The following is a 16523-nucleotide window of genomic DNA, read 5'->3' as shown; positions in this document are numbered from 1 at the left end:
TATATAGTGCAGCTCCTAAATTCCCCAACCCTTTTATTGGGAGCTGAACATTGATGGTGCATTTCACCCCCAAACAAATGCCACTTCACATGGGACTCAGGATGTCTACCTCACGGTGCTGATTGATCCCCTGCCACCTCTACTGAACCTTGTAGCCCGAAGCCCTGCAACAACAGCGGGGCTATGTAAAATCACTGATTTACTGACCTTAAAGGTGGCTGATAGAAGCACACAGACTAGCGTACTCAAGGAACCATGCTCGCCGCAACTTTACATGATTCAACCTCAGCCAATCCAAAACGTTCTCTGCAAAGCAATGATAATAACGCAGTCTCCCAAAAGAACAAAAAAGGAGATTGTCAAGGAAATGGGAGTAAATTCCATTAATTACAAATTAAGCGTGTGCTGGAATAGTTGGCACATCAACGACGTTGGACTGGCTACTTGGTGGAGCGCATCAGAGAACATCTCTTAGCAATCAATCACAACAGTAACAAGTGAACTGCACAAAGTCCAGTGAGGACCTTCGATGGAGGGAGATACTGGAGGTGTCCGAGAAGAGCATTAAGCCCGTCCACTGCACCATCAGTAATCCAAATAAAAAACAAAGTGTATAGAATAGGACATTTCAGTTCACAGCCACATTCCAAAGCACTCGATGGATGCAACCATTTAATTAAAAGCTTATATTTTTGCTCCATATGACCAAAGAAAGGTTTGACATTGTTTCAGCACAGATTAAAACTCGCACACAATCCCCATTTTGATACCTGTTATAATGGATTTCTGCAGTCTGCTCTGGTGAACAAGGAGGTCACTCGTTAGTGAAACAGGGAACAATTCTGGGAAGATAGCCAGATCAATGCAAGGTAGCTTGGAGATCAGTCAATGCTAAGTCACAGGAGGAGTGGGGGTGATCTGAGGTCTTTGATGAGCACTTAGACACAGAATTACCCTTAGACAGTAGTATTTGAAAATATACAATGTATTAGGCCCAAGAATGAACACAAATGAATAATGAAATGCACAGTAAAATCACCACTCAAACAACACATTTTGTAAAAATATATACAGTCACTTATGTCAATGCGGTAAAGTGCGGAACACCGCCAAACCCTTTAAGGGAAAAGGGCAGGCAAACTTTATAGCATAGACAGTCTCCAGAGAATTATAACCCTAACTTTATAAGTCCAGCCCTACGATGGGCAGAGCCTTGTGCTCAATGTTCAATGGTCAATGTGTGCATAAAAAAAACGCGTGCATAAAGTCACAAAGTACAATTTCTAAGGAGCTGGCAAAGTTAGAAACAGGATTCTGAAGGGTGAAAACAGGTTCCAAGAGTCAGGGGAGGATCTACTGTGATGAACAAAGCTATTCTCAAGTTTCAGAGGAATTTAGTAAGAGCAGGCTACCCAAGCCAAACGGGACTACAAAGCATCCTCTGTGCGTAAAATATAATGGATGAACAAGGGGCCACCGGTAAGTGGTTTCAGTCCTCACTGACCCTAGCTCTGTTTGGGTCCAAATTTAGCAGGTTTGGAGTAGGTCGCCAGAGGTAGGATTACTCGCCCTTGATTTGGCTTCAAAGTGCACAGGCGCTGTGGGGCTGTGGGTGCCGATGCATGTCCAATTTACACCAGGAGCACTATCTCTCGTTCCGGTTGAAGAACAAAGAAAACACAGATGCAGCTGGTTTCAGGACACTTGAAGGAATGTGGGAAAACTGCCTTCAGTGACCCTCGCGGTCAGACGCACGCTTCTCTCTCGCGGCCCAAAACATCTGGGATGGTGAAATTTGGCAAGAAGGTGCTTTGCAGTGCCAGCTAGGATTCCCCAAAGGTTTAAGGCAATACTCGATGAGACAACGCTCCTGCACGGGGGCCAAGGTTTGAGCTGGACAGTCCACTGGATGGCCCAGGAACACTTCCAAACAAGCTATGTTGCAGGGCAACCAGGAGGCATCGAGGGTGATTAGTTGCACCACTTCAAGGGGATGAAGCACCTCTGCAGGTCTTCGGAGATCGAACACAAAGCAGGGCTTTACCGGGACAACAGCGGGCTCTGGGTGCAAACCTTCTTCTGTGCAGTTCAGCATAGTCCTTGGCTCTGCTCGGCTCTTCTGGATACTTGTCTCTGTCTATGGGTCAATCGGACCTGTTGCGGGTCTCATGCTCTTGTGCACACCAGGCATCCTAGCATCAGTAGTGTGGGCTGGGACCAGACTGTCCCAGGCCACTTTCTGGGTACCCAAACATGTGACCTGCAGTAGTACGCAAAAGACGTGGCTTTCGCAGGCAACTGCATGCCCAAATAAGGAATTCCTGGGTCACAAAGACAAGGGGGGGAAGGCCAACGTATAAAATGGCCAAAGGAGTAAACAAAAGACCTCGTGGCACGGCCATGACGTACACTAGCCACAGTCATGAGCCAAACGTGGTAAGCGTGGTATCCCTCGGTAAAACATTATAAAATTACATGAAAAAGCTTCTACTGACACTGGTCCACTCCTAGGCACATTGTTCAGTCACCAAAAAATCCCTAGTGGATGACTATGGACAAACAACACAAGGACCCCATTACGTGGTACAGTAATGTACTTTGTGCAATGATAAAATGTTACCAAAAGAGGCAACAAAGTCAAAAGACTAAGAGAAATAAAGTTTCTCAGTACTGACAGCATGAATGACATGTCAGTTTACCCGTAAAAATGAGCGCCTACTGGAGTGGAGCTGAAGGCTGTACTCCACTGGCAAAAATCAGGTAAGGATGCTAAAACCAAAGCAAAAAGTTTGGGGGGTCCACAAATATATTAGTCGTAAGAGATATCTTCCCTAACAATACCGTTCAATGGACTAACTGAAAATATTATTTTGAGATGGGTGACACATCCAGGGAATTCGTCCCCTCTCCCAAGAGGGAGCCACTCCCTTTGGTACTGGGGCGGGGAGCCCGCTAAGCTTAACACCCAAAAGGGGACAGGGCAAGCAGAATCCCACTGGGGGTGACACCACCCTTGGAGGACAGGACATCCCCAGAAAGCTACCCTTCCTTATCTCAAGATCCCAATCTCTTTGTTGGCTATATGGGAATTAAACTTTATGATATCTTGAAACTTCCTGTGCAAATGGCTGGTATGTAAGTGTACGAGCAAGAACCCTTACACCCCAGAATACGACATCTGTCACAAAGAAGAAAATGAAAGGAGAAAAAGATATTCACTGATGAATGTGAAAAAACTTAGAATTAGGATCCTAACTGTGACAGTATGTGAAGCCTCATCAGTGTGTGGAACATAGGCACCAAGTAAATTAATTGCTGCTCCTTAAACATAATGCACGCAAAGACTGATAGTTCACCACCAACATAACTATATCCCTAAGACGGAGAGGGAATAAATGAAATGGCTAAAAATGTAGGTGAAGTTAATAAGAAAAAATAGCAAATGCAATTTAGAAACAAAATCGGAGAGAAACAAATCAATCCATGATGCTTGTAAATGCAGGTAGGTGATATGGACACAGTTTCTTGAGTGCGTACATGGATAACAACATCCTGAACATCTTTCAACTCATGCCCAAGCTAAATATTGAATGATCTACTTACTATGTTTTGTAAATTACATTATACATTAGGATTATTAGCAATATTTAGAAAATGCTATTAATGTGGTAACAGCTAGCCTTATATGGGAAATTATCATGGGATGGCTATGCGCATGCTAAATTCTGTGCGGGAAAAGGAATACTATCTCCATGTAGCCCTTCTTCCCTGATGTTGTAGCCATGTTCTCCTTGGATCCCAACTCTGAGGCTGTTTGAATCAGTAGATATGCTTCAATATTATAAATATTTGGTCAAATATAAATAAAGCTATACTACTTCTTATGGTTCCAAAATGCTCTTTGATTGTATGCAAAGTAGTTTGGAACCCTTGCATATGCCATTTGTCACCTTCCTCTTTCTCATAGAGGTATCATGGAAAAAGTATAACAGGAACACACAAGAATGTCTATCTTGGAATTATGCATTTCTATCAGAAAATAATGTATATGACTATTTCAGGTTTTGATAATGTTATTTGCTCAGTAAGTCAGGGGCAACATTCTAGTTATTACTACAATATAGGGGGTCATTACAACATTGGAGGTAGCCATGCCGTTATTTGCGGCATGGCTACCCCCATTCCGGGTACTGGGTCTGAGTTCCCTGAATGGGGAAATAGCAGGCCATTCCGACCTTGGAGGGCCCAGTACTTCCCCATTCGGGGAACCCAGACCCTGTGCATCCCCATTTGAGCCCCCATAGGGCTCAATGGGAATGGGGATCATGCTAACAACGGGCCCGTTAATAACGGGCCAGTTGTTAGCATGCTGGACCACTCGCGGGACCCGCTAAGGACGCTTGGTTTTACCAGGCGTCCTTAGCGGGTCCCCCAAGCGGACCTCGTAATGAGGCGGTAGGGGGTTAACGGAGCCGGCAGCTCTACCGGCCCATTAACCCCCTACCGCCAGGGTTGTAATGACCCCCATAGTCTTGAAGTTTCAGTTGGAAATAAACATTGTAAACATTTAAAAAAGAGCCAATTTCCATTGTTTATACAAGTAAATAATTGTGTTTTTTTTATTACTGACTTTGCAAACTTTATTTTTGCTCTTGTTACGCAGCTGTCAGAAAATGCACACCTGACTATGCGATTCCCAACCACAAAGTATGAGACGAAGAGAAAGAGAAATAGAGCAGGGAGAGGGAGGGCTAAAGCAGTAGATTGGTGTTTGATACATCAGGTACAGCTAAAGTCTAAGCAACTGCATGATCTACTAAGCTTAGGAAACGTGATATCATCTAATCAGTCTGCTAAATTCTTCACCAAAAACCCTAGCCACGCGATTTACCACTCCATGGGCCATCTAGTTTTACCTAATGTAGGGAAATCTCTCTTGAGTACTAAGTTCTATGAATAATAGTATAAACTAATTACAAATAATATGCAGGAATTTTGCATGTGCTATGTTGTTACAAAGGATTGTGAAGAAAGGCGACACTAGTTCTATTCTGTCTCTGTAATGATTTCCAAGCCTTCTATCTCTTCCTGACTGTTTCAATGGTATTCCATCTTCTCCCTGCCTGTCACCATTGCCCCCTCACCCTCCACCCATGGGTTCATCTTTTCCACATCTAACATCACCCTGCCTCTGCTCTTCATGCTACAACACTTATTTGGCACATACATACCTCTTAGCACTTCGAAGGTTTTGGGAGAGTTTTTCAACTGACCAAAGCGTTTTTCTCACTGTAGCAAGCCTTCAAGAGAACGGCAGTGAGAGAGATGCATTTTTCTTCCTACACCTTCATTGTGCCTGCTATGTGACTGCTTGCTTACATATCACACACTAAGATCTATTGTTGGATCTTGAAATACAGGTTGACAAATGAGGGGAAAAAGGAAAGGGCACACATTCAATTTTATGAAGACTTATACATGTTCCACCTTTTTTGCATTTCGTGCAATGTGTTTCAATCGACTGTTGATTGTCCCAAAATTGGTTGAAGTTCAACGGCGATAAAACAGAGATTATGATAATTGGCCCTTCCGATGCTCACTCCTACTGGCATTCTGACTTCTAGCCAGACCCCCTGGGGCTTTGTCCCACCCCTAGCCCCTCGGTTAAGAGCTTAGGCGTTAAACTCCTGCCCACTGGATCCAGAGAGGGTCAGGTTGCGGCAGTTTGTAGCTCGGGGTTCTGTAAATTGAGACTGCTCAGAAAAGTGCTGATGTTTGTGCCTCCGTAGCTCTGTGCAAATGTAGTCGCATTTCAATCATTACCGCTGGAATACTGCAACAGAATTTACCAGTCCCAACCAGAATTCCTGGTCCACCAACTTCCAATTCTGCAAAATGCAGCTGCGCGCCTGGCACTGAATGTTCGAGCCTGTCCTCTGCCTCTGTTGGCCAAACTTAATTGGCTTCCTGTCAAAAGCTGGATAACATTTAAGGCACTTTGTATTAAACATCGTGCCTTTTTCCATACTTGACCCTCTTTTTTTCAATCTAAACAGTTGCTCAACTTCGCTACGCTCTCCTGCAGTCATCTTCTGACAACTTGCTGGAAATTGCTTGTTGCTGTAAAGCAGGAGCAAGAGGGCGTTCCTTTTCAGTACTAGCCCCGACATTATGGAACTCTCTACCAGCTTTCCTGTGAGAGATCCCAGATCATTTGTGCTTTCATAGATCACATACGACCTTCTTGTTCTGAGACTGGGGAGGGTTTTCCTTTGTCTTTTGGTCAATTGTTGGTTAGCACACAGATGTCTTTTTGGCCTTGGATGCTCTCAACACAATATATTACATTACATTGGTACTCTTTTAATGTTGTTGTTAAAGGGAACTACAGTGATCACCACAAGCTCACATTATACCCTAAAAATATGCCTCGCAGCACTCATACTTTTTCACCACAACTACAAACTTGTTAATACTTTCAAACATCCTTTATTTTGAAAATAAAAGTCACTTTCATGTAATACTTACAATAATGCCGGTAGGTACCTCACGTAGGGAATATTCTGTTCTGTTTGGAAGATCCTGGCTGCCTATCAGCTCATAAACAGCAGGGTATGACGATAAAAGGTTCACTAAAGCAAGAAAAGACTGAAGAGAAAGCAAGACTGATGAGTACTTGATCACACCATAATTACTTGCTGTTTTGACCAAATAGGAATTTTTGATTTAAAAAAACGTACTTATGACATCACCTTGCTTGAAAACTCAATGTCCAACAGATTATCAATTAGAGTTTACGGTTTCAATAATAATCCCTGAATATTGCAACATATAATCACTTCAGCTGGATCTATGTGATTTCTACAACCCTCAGAATTCTGACAGCCGAAAATGGCGACTATTTCTTTTCTTCCAATCCTCTTTTCACCACATAGATATGTGGGGGGAGATCCCCCACAATTCTCCCATACTACTATTACATCTCATACCCCCCACATATATATGAGGTAGAAGGGAGGTCGGAAAAATAAAAGTCTGAATTTCGGGAGTCGGAATTCTGAGGGTGACATTTTGGTGTCTTTCCCTTCAGCTTCATAGCTTGAAGGCAAGCAGGAAATTAAACTACATCAGTGTTTAGTTGGTCCACAAATCTAACCATGCAATAAATAATCTAGCATCCTGAAGCTATTGGGGGATTAGCAGACATATCTGTAAAATATTAGGGTTTCAAGAAAATTACCACTAAAAGAACAAAATACTTAACTTCAGTGATATTGTTTCTGGTGGAAACATTGATTCCTCACACATATTCCTCAACTTGTGAAAACCCCGGACCGGAAACTTTTTTCTTAACCACCAGGTGGCTCTGTCTGAACCCAACATTAGTATATACAATCAGCGCCGCTGTTGCCATTTTCCTTCAGTTCTACAAATTTTTTCTCATCAAGGCAAAGAACAGCACAGACTCATGAAAAAGTATTTAAAAATCAATTGTGTTCAATTTAATGGGGAAGATGAGAGAGAGATGCGGAATCTGTGGGAAGAATGAACATGACCACCACAAAAAACATCTTCTAAGGAAAGTAATTGGTTCTTCTAATAAATACATTCCTCCCACAGATTTCTCATCTTGTGAAAGACTCCCAAAGCTGTCTTCCAGAGAAACATAATGTACAAATACCAGCAAAGCAAGACATTCTCAAGTACTGATTTTCCTACTGAGGCAGGTCTGTCTGTGTAAATAATATAGCACATAATGGTAAATGAAAGAGTGAATCAATGGCCATGTAGCTGGCCGACAAAAAGGTCACAACCGGGACTGCTCTTTGTAAAGCGGACGTTGCACCTACGTGTCTAGTTGAGTGAGCGTGGATGCCCTCTAGTACCTCTTTATGTGCTAATCAGTAAAATGCAATGATGCAAAGAATTGTAATCTTAAAGTTGTTGTTTTTGAAATCACCTTCCCCCATTTGGTACCTGAAATACCTACTAATTGTTGCTCATCCTGTCTGAATTCATTTTGTCCTGGAGAGATAGCATTTCAGAGGTCTCCTACGGTCCAGTCTACACAGCCTCTCAGTTTAAGATGAATGAGGTGGAAGAAAAAATGTGGCCAAATTAACATTTTGTGTTAAATGGAATTCATGAACAACCTTCAGTAAAAAACCAAAGGCTAGACATATAGGGTCACTTTTTCGTGCTCAAACTTGGGAAATTCAGGAGAACTAAAGAGTCTGAAGCTCAGAAACTCTTCTAACTGGTAACAAAGCAAACAGGAATGGGCTCCAAAGGGGCTGCAATTAAGTATGTTAGAAACAGCTTAAGTGACACACTCGGACCAAAAGGGGCTTTGGAGGGAATGAAGTAACTAGTCCCTTCAGAATCTGAAGGATCATGGGCACTTTAAAGTATGAATCTTTCTCAGGAGTTCTTTAGAAAATAATAGGGCAGCTGGATAACCTTTCACTCTATTTACATTTAGGCCTGCCAAGAAAAGCATCAACTCCAAAACAGTGCCAGGTCAAGCTTTCTGTCCTGCCATCAACACATACATTTCCTCCAGCAAAACACACTTTTTTAGGTTGATGGAGAAACCAAAACTGTGAGGTAGATTGCACACTGTTCCTAGGCCTGTAAAGCCACATCTTTCAATCTGGCATATAGTCGACAATCTTCGAGGGTAAGAAAAGATGTGCATCTTCTTCCTGTGCAGATATGCCACTACGACTGTCAAAACCTTTCGGAATATTTTGGGGGCCGTAGTGAGGCTGAATGAAAGCAAAACAAATTGGCAGGGAGTGCTCTCCCTCTCAAAAAGAAGGCATTTCCGATGTTTGAAATGAAAAGTATGTGTCCTGCAAATCCGGAAACACAAGCCAGTCCTGATGGTTCAAGGCTTCTAAGATCGGGGAAAAAGAGGCCATCTTGAATCAGTCCATTCAGAGGCGCTTGTGAGGAATATCAAGTCTAAGATGGGTCTGAGGCCACAATCCTTCTTTGGAACCAGGAAGTAACAGGAATTCCATACTTTCCGCACTTCCTCTGTTAGAGCAAGCTACACTGATCCCTTCAGAAAAAGCTGAAATATTTCTTCCATCATGAGCAAAGTGGGGTGAACTCATCTGTCTATCGTAATTGGCTGCCATGCCTCCCTGAAGAGTCTAATCCTGGCCCCTACGGAAGACTCTTGAGTTAGTAAATTCATTGCTAAAAGCAGTTTGGCCACTTGAAGGACTGCAGGAGGGATTTTGCCCCTCTCCCTTTAAGCGGAAAAGAGTAACGTCTAAACTGCCATATTCCAAAGCAATAGAGGGTGTTGATGCTGAAAGACCTAACAATCTAGCTGCCCGGCATGAATTTTAAATTTTTTAAAGATGTTTGGCTGCATTTCTTCCAAAGAAATTAGAACTGCAAATGGCACGTCCAAAAGCATATTTTGCACACCCTGGTTAAAGTTGGTGGTGGGCATGCCTGCAAAGGACTGCAGCGGAGCCCATGCATCTTCCAACACAGTCTGCAGTTTCTAAGCCCACCCGCAGAATGTTCCTTGTTTTCCATCTTGCATAAGTAGTCCGTATGAACCCTGAAATTCAAGCAGTGACCCTGCATCTTGAACTGCATCCGAAAGAGAAGACCTCTCGGTAATGTTCTTTCTGATGGGTGTTCTTCTCCCGGAATCCTCATCTTTGATATCCATCTCTCAGCAAGACTGCTCTTCAGGAATTTTTTCTGCTACCTGGCAGCACAGCGCAGTACTGCGTCAGCTCCACCTGATGCCTCTAGGTGCCCTGTGCCAGACATGACATTCTTAGACGGTATACATGGAGGTGGTGCACCCAGTGACCCTAGTTCCACCCTTCCGCAGAACAAAGGTGTGCTAGCTATATGCCAAATGAGGCAGGTAGGGAGGGAGATGAGGAATCTGTGGAAGGAACATCCATTAGAAAGCACATTACCAAGAAGCAAGTAATTTGTTCTCTAAAGGATTCCTTCCTCCCACTGATTCCTCATCTTTAATAGACTGCCATAGACTCCCATAGCAGTATGTTGATCTGGAGGTTTGAGGAGAGGAAGGACACTGCCTAAATCAGAAAACTCTGAAGGACTGCTCTACCAAAACGAGCATCCTGCCCAGACTAAGTACCAAAGCAGTAATGTTTTTCAAACATGTACAGAAATGCCCACATAGCCACCTGGAAAATGTCCACGTTGCAGAGCAGAGATGTCAGCCAGCGCTCTGGTGGAATGAGCCCGAGACCCTCAGGCACATACTTACCAGCCAGATCATGGCATTCCGAGATGCAGGGGATGATCCATCTTGACAGGGTCTCTTTGGTCACAATCCTGCCAGTACAAGCACCAGCATAACCAACAAAAAACTGGTCATCTTTCCGGGTCTCCCTCATCCAAGAGCTGAGGGACTGCAGCGGGTCCAGCCGATGGAATTGTTCTCTGCCTTAGAAGAATGAGGTGGTGGAAAAAAGACAGGAAGATGGATGTTTTGTAAGAGATGGAAATCAAAAACTACCTTCGGAAGGAAGGATGGCCTAACTCTCAACATCCCCTTCTCTCTGGAGGAGCATCATGGAGAGAAACAATCAGAAGAGCGGTTTGGTGAAGCCAGCAGAGTTCAATTGAGCTGGAAGTTTCAGAGGAGGTGTGGACTTTAGGAGAGAAAGAATGCCAGACACAGCGTCGCGGTTCATGCTCTGTGCTGTGGGAGTGCAGCGAGGCACACAGAGCTCATAACCGGAAGGAGGAACCTCAGAGTGCCGAAGCAGAGGCCCAAGGAGAAGTCGGAGTCACATCCCTTCCCTAAGTGAGCGGGAAAGGAGAGATGCCAACAGCCGACACAGAACCCTGTTGACGAGCTAGCTAAGTAGCTCTGTGGTGTAAAGACTCTGCATTCATCCCGAGTAGCCCCACTCAGCAAAAGCAGGTACCTGGTGGCTCTAGGGAAACAGTGGCGGGTAGTGATAGATGAAAGAGGAAGCAGGACCCCGGAGTGCAACAGGCAAACCCCAGAGTGGGGAGAGAAAGAAAGAGAAGCCCTAGACTGGGTAGCACACCTCCAAGACCCAGAGTGGGAAGAGATAAGGAATTTGACACCAGAGTGGGAAGAGGACTGAGAAGCCCCAGAGTGGAGAGAGATCTAAGAAGTCCCAGAATGGGGAGAGAGAAAAAAACCATCCCTGAAGTGGTTAGAGCACTGACCGAGAAGCCCCCAGAGTGGGGAAAGAAAAAGAGACCGACCTTGGAGTGGTCAGAGAACAGAGAAACACTGGAGCGGAGGGGGGGGGAGAAAGAAACAAGCCTCAGAGTTTGGAGAGGAAGAAAGAACTCCAGAGTGGGGAGTGAGACAGACGAGAGACCCACAGAGGGGAAAAGAAGAAAGAACCCAAGAGTGGGGCATCAGAAGGAGCAGTGCCCCAAAGTGGGCAGGAAGAGACTAAGTGAAACCAAGAGTGAGGAAAGAAGAAAGCCAACTGTCTCCAAAAAGGGAGAAAGACTGACACTTATGAGATTTAAAAGGAAGAGAGACCTGGCAGGAGCCTGGAACAGCATTCCAGCACTCCATAACCTATACAGACAGGAACAGACAACCTAAGCAAGAGCCTATGACAAAGAGTCAAAGGAGTGGGTGTCCGAAGCTATCAGCCATCCCTTTTATTGGGTGATTCCCCAAAACATGTCTTGGTTCTTTTGTTTTTTTCCTATTTAGAAGATAGTGAAAGAAACTAGGCTGCAACATTTTGTCTGTTTCTGGTTAGAGTAGGGCTTAGAATCCCAGGTATAGGAAAGATTACGCCTTTAAAAAAAATTAAATGAGTTAAATATGCCTCCTTGTCCATTCCCCGATTCTGACCTATCACAACATCTGATGCCTGCAGTCGATGCAGGGTTTAAAACCTGAGGACTTAAAGGTTTTCCACATTGCACAAACGAGAAGAAGAGAACTTCAAATGAAGAAGTATTTCTGAAGGAAGCAGAGTGAGTGGAACAAAGGAACTGGGGTCAATATATACTGTCCCCAACGTCATGTGCGGCGCAGGGCACACAGGCATTGGGAGGAGCTGAGCTATGCTGCGCAGAAAAAAGGTGGCAGCAGAGCAAGTTTCTGAAGCACAACTGCACTAGGATGAGGAATCCATGGAAGTAAGAAATCCATTAGAATGACTGTATTTCGCTACAAGGCACAATGCATTTAGTGTCCTAAGAGCCACACCTCCAGAAGCAAACACTCTGCAACCCCATGTGTCCAGCTTTTTAGATTCCCTATTAAGGGGAACCGAGGGTTAAGCGTTAAGCCATTGCTTTAATGCATGCGGTCACATCATGTATTACAAGGCTGCGTGCATAGTGAAGTGACAGAAACTGAGGGTCTCCCACTCCAGCACTATCCTTCTATGTTTCTACACAATTTCCTTATCCACAATGGGAGAGGACACAGGCCTATTCCAAACGGGCTTGAGTTTGTCAGAAAAGGCCCCACCGAAGGGCAAAATAGGATCCTTTGGAGCTTTCTGTTTGATCATGTCCGTAATGGTATGCACACGTATCTCCTCTGATGTGGAAACTAAATGTAAGGTATTGACAGCTCTGGATACTCCCGTTCTTTAGAAGCAAAAATAGTTTCCATAATAGTAATAGGGTCTTCTGTAATCTCTGGGTAGTAGATGCGCCAAAGCCACTTGCCTCCTGTACATCTTTCTTAAGTTATAATAAAGTGTTCTCATACTGTTCATCTAGCAGTTTTTGCTGCCCTTCTAAGGTCACTTATTCCTGCTTTTTCAGATAACTCTTTAAAAATCTCAAAGAATATCTTGACTCCTGTAGTTCTTTCTTAAGGTGTAATGAAGTGTTCTCATGCTTTTTATCTAGCAGTTCTTGCTGCCCTCCTGACGGCACTTCTTCCTGCTTTTTCAGTGAACTCTTTCAAAATGTCAGAGAATATCTTAAATGTAGTGTCTCTCTCTGCATAGGTCAATTCATGGAATCATTCGGCTCAGATACATCTGTAATTAATTGCAAAGGATTTTTAACTTATTTTATCAAAATCAAGTGCCCATGAATAGTCAGCTTGTATCAGAGAGCACTGGCTGTGATGATACTGGCGCCAACAATGTCAGAGCCACAAAGACCGGCGCATTAGAAATAGTGAGTGGAGGATATTTGCTCCAATCGCTGTGGAGCCTGAGTTGAGGGTTATAAAGGCATCAATGCTGACAGTACGGGCACCGTATTCACCTTTGCTGATTTTGGAGGCTTTTCACATGGGCCCGAGCTCAGAGATATGTGGAAATGGTGTGGGATTTTCTCAGATTTGTTTTTTTTTTGGAGCAGCAGGGAGTGATATTTTCAGACCTTTTGTAACCTGCTCAAAGATTTTTAGTATAGATTCCCTAAAATACTTTATGAAGCTTCTTGAGGTCTTGATATCTCCACTTCCTTCTGGGTTTCTTGAGTCCCCCTCTGTTCTTGACCCCTTTCAGTCAGATTTCCACCCCGGGAGAAGTACCAAATGTGTCATAGTTTCAGTAATGGATGATATGGTGAGGCTGGTCGATGGAGGTGGTGTGGGGCCCTAATTCTGCTCGATCCATCAGCGGCCTCAGACACTGTTGACCATCCCATACTTCTATCCCGCCTGGCTTCTATCAGCATCTCGGGTCCTGTCCTGGAGTGGTTTACCTCGTTGTTGACCGATCGGGCCAATCAGTATCTTTACCTCCTTTTCTCTCTTCTCTCTCATCTCTTTGCTGTGGCGTCCCCCAGGGCTCTGCCTTGTCCCCGATGTTATTTAACATCTATGTGCAGCCTTTGGTTAACCTCATTCACTCTCATGGCTTCAGGTGCTACTCATACGCGGATGACACGCAGATCCTGGTCCGTTGAGATTGGGACCGGGAGGAGTTGTTGTCCCATCTGTGTGACTGCCTGGTGGCCGTGAGGGAGTGGATGGGCGCCAAATGGCTCAAACTCAACACGGACACGACTAAGGTCCTGGTGGTGGGCGCCTCCTTTGAATTCTGTTCTTGGCCCTCGGCCTTCAGGCCATCTTCACTGGATGCCTTTCCTATTCCAGTGACAGTAGTTAAAAATCCTGTGGTCTATCTCTCTGCTTCTCTGTGCATGGCGTCAGAGGTGAGTGCAGTGTGCCAGACTGGCCACTTCTTACTGAGGGTCCTTCAGAAGATCCTGCCCTTTCTTCCTCCTTCTCTTCGTCCTGCAATTGTGGCTTCTCTTATTTCCAGCAGGCTGGATTATTGTAATGCTCTCTTCTGCCTGGCCCCGCCCTCGGGCCTAATCCAATGCCTGCAACTGGTGCAGAACCTGGCTGCTCGGAGAGCCACAGCCACCCCTTATGGTTCCCACATTAGCCCAGTGCTACGTTCTTTGCACTGGCTCCTGGTGAAACAAAGAATAGTCTTTAAATCTCTCTGTCTCGTTCACCAGGCATACTACCAGGCTGGTGCCAATTTCTTGTGGGATATATTCACTCCTTATATTCCTGGCCGCCCTCTTCGGTCAAGCAGTGACTGTCTGGTCGCTGTTCCCCGATTTTGTCTTCAAAGCGTGGGTGGTCAAGCCTTTTCAGTGGCCGCTAGTAAGTTATGCAATAGTCTCCCTTTAACTTTGAGGCTGATCATGAACCACCTGCACTTCCGTTGCTTGTTAATAACTGTGCTCTTTCATTAGCCCCCTAGATTGATGTTGTACTACTGTGATTATCCTCACACTAAGATGCCTTCAGGTGTACGTGTGCATTATAAATCTGAGTAACATAAAACAAAAGCATCCCATTCTGAAATAGGAAAAGCAGGCTTTTCATATGCTTTTCGGGTTCTTCCGATCCTGAGTGGTGCCTCTTATGTTTCTTAGAAGAGAACGACAAATGTGCTAGGGGGGAACAAAAAACACTTGTAGAGTGGTGATGTCTTTCTTCTTTTTCCTTTATTCCCTCAACTAGAATAGCGCTCTGAAGAAGGACACCTCAGAGCATGAGTCGTCTTCGGGGATCTTTGGAAAATGTTTCGGGAGTGGTTTTAGCTGAGGCCATAAATAATGTGGCCACTCACTCTCAGACCTGGGTCCCATTTCACCATAGCTCATTGGGTCTAGGGAGCAGACAATATGCGTCCTGGAATACTGATGATCAGCTCTGCCACATTCTTTGCCTGCACAGGTGATTTTTTTGCAGGAACTCTACAACCTTTCTCGACTTTCCAGTCTATTCCATTTTCTCTGTTATCTCTTTTATTCACCTCCTCAATGCCCCGCAATGACTGTGCCCACAGCACCTCGTATCTTAGCTTCTGTTCTTCATGGCTGGGTGATTCTGGACTTCATCCCTGTGTTCCCCTCCTTCTCTCCTTGATCCTCACTGGTTCTCACTTTGCTCTTGAGGTCACTGTGCTCTTTTAGACTTCCTCCACTGACTGCTCACTTCCTCAGGACTTTGTGTACCGTGCTTCCTCTTTTTATCCTCCTTCTGCACTCTTTCCTTCTGACTCTCCCCTCACTTCGCGTGCTTCACTGGCATCTATTCCTGCTGTATTCTTCTCGTTTGTTCACACTCCTTATCTCGCACTGCTACTGCTACTCTTCTTCTAACACCTATCACATCCAACTTGAGCTGAGGGAGTTTTTAATACCCACTCTGAAATGCCTCCTGGTTCTGCAAATTACAGATTGCTATCAACTGTGTGTCACGTAGGAAGGACCAAAGGAGTCTGGAAGCTATACAAACCATCTGCAAAAGTGGCTCCCACCTCCTCTGAACTATCACATGTGAGGTATACAACAAGAGTAGAGCAACAGAGCTTCATTGTAAAGCCAGGCCCCTGCTACTTGTGGGAACATCTATAGAGAAACAAAAGCAAAAACCACCACCTGTTTCTTGAGTGGACAATATAAAACCCCCACACCATTTTCAGTAACACCCTGAGATCTTATCTGGTATGAAGCTGAGGGTGGTGTGACTTCAGCGAGTCCTGCACCTTCCCAAAATACAACTAAGGACAATAACAAGCCTGCCCAAAATCACCTGGACCAGGGGGTAATATGGCAAAGACATGACAGAAAAGAACACTGGGAAGGGACATAAGGATAGAGGTAGAATGCACTAAATCAAGACAAAAGAAGGAGCCAGATCTCCTAGCACTAGATAAAAAGCACCAGAACAAATAGATATAGAGTACTGAAATGGAAAATCCCAGGGCACTGACCATATCCTGAAGACAGTGCTAGCACACTTTTGGAATGTCCAAGCCCTGACAGGGGAACGCACAGCAGAATGTGGAGGGGGAAGAGAGCGGCACAGTCAGAAAGGTAACTTGTGGGAGGTACCTGTGTTGGAGGCATCGCTGCTGTTCACGATGTGCCCCGAAATGGAATTAGCAGCACACCAGAAGATGGTGCTCAAGAGGAGGAACATGGCTACCTGAGGCTGGAAACAAAGTGAGCGGCCTGAAATTATAACACAAATGGGAAGGATTAAATCAGTGGACCGGCAGGAGGAA

General features: G+C 44.7%; 1 protein-coding gene across 3 annotated transcripts in view; it reads right to left on the bottom strand.

Annotated features, from left to right (window-relative positions):
- Positions 1 to 16523, bottom strand: part of TBC1D32 (TBC1 domain family member 32) — a 2506374-nt gene that overhangs the window by 800177 nt on the left and 1689674 nt on the right. For all 3 annotated transcript variants that reach the window (XM_069606604.1, XM_069606605.1, XM_069606606.1), the window contains one exon: positions 6529 to 6648. In XM_069606604.1, coding sequence (XP_069462705.1) covers positions 6529 to 6648 — 120 coding nt within the window. The remainder of the gene's footprint in view (positions 1 to 6528; positions 6649 to 16523) is intronic.

The sequence above is a fragment of the Ambystoma mexicanum genome, chromosome 4p, assembly GCF_040938575.1.
Source record: "Ambystoma mexicanum isolate Mex_15411 chromosome 4p, UKY_AmexF1_1, whole genome shotgun sequence".
Taxonomy (NCBI): domain Eukaryota; kingdom Metazoa; phylum Chordata; class Amphibia; order Caudata; family Ambystomatidae; genus Ambystoma; species Ambystoma mexicanum.
This window is presented reverse-complemented; position numbering and strand designations above follow the sequence as displayed.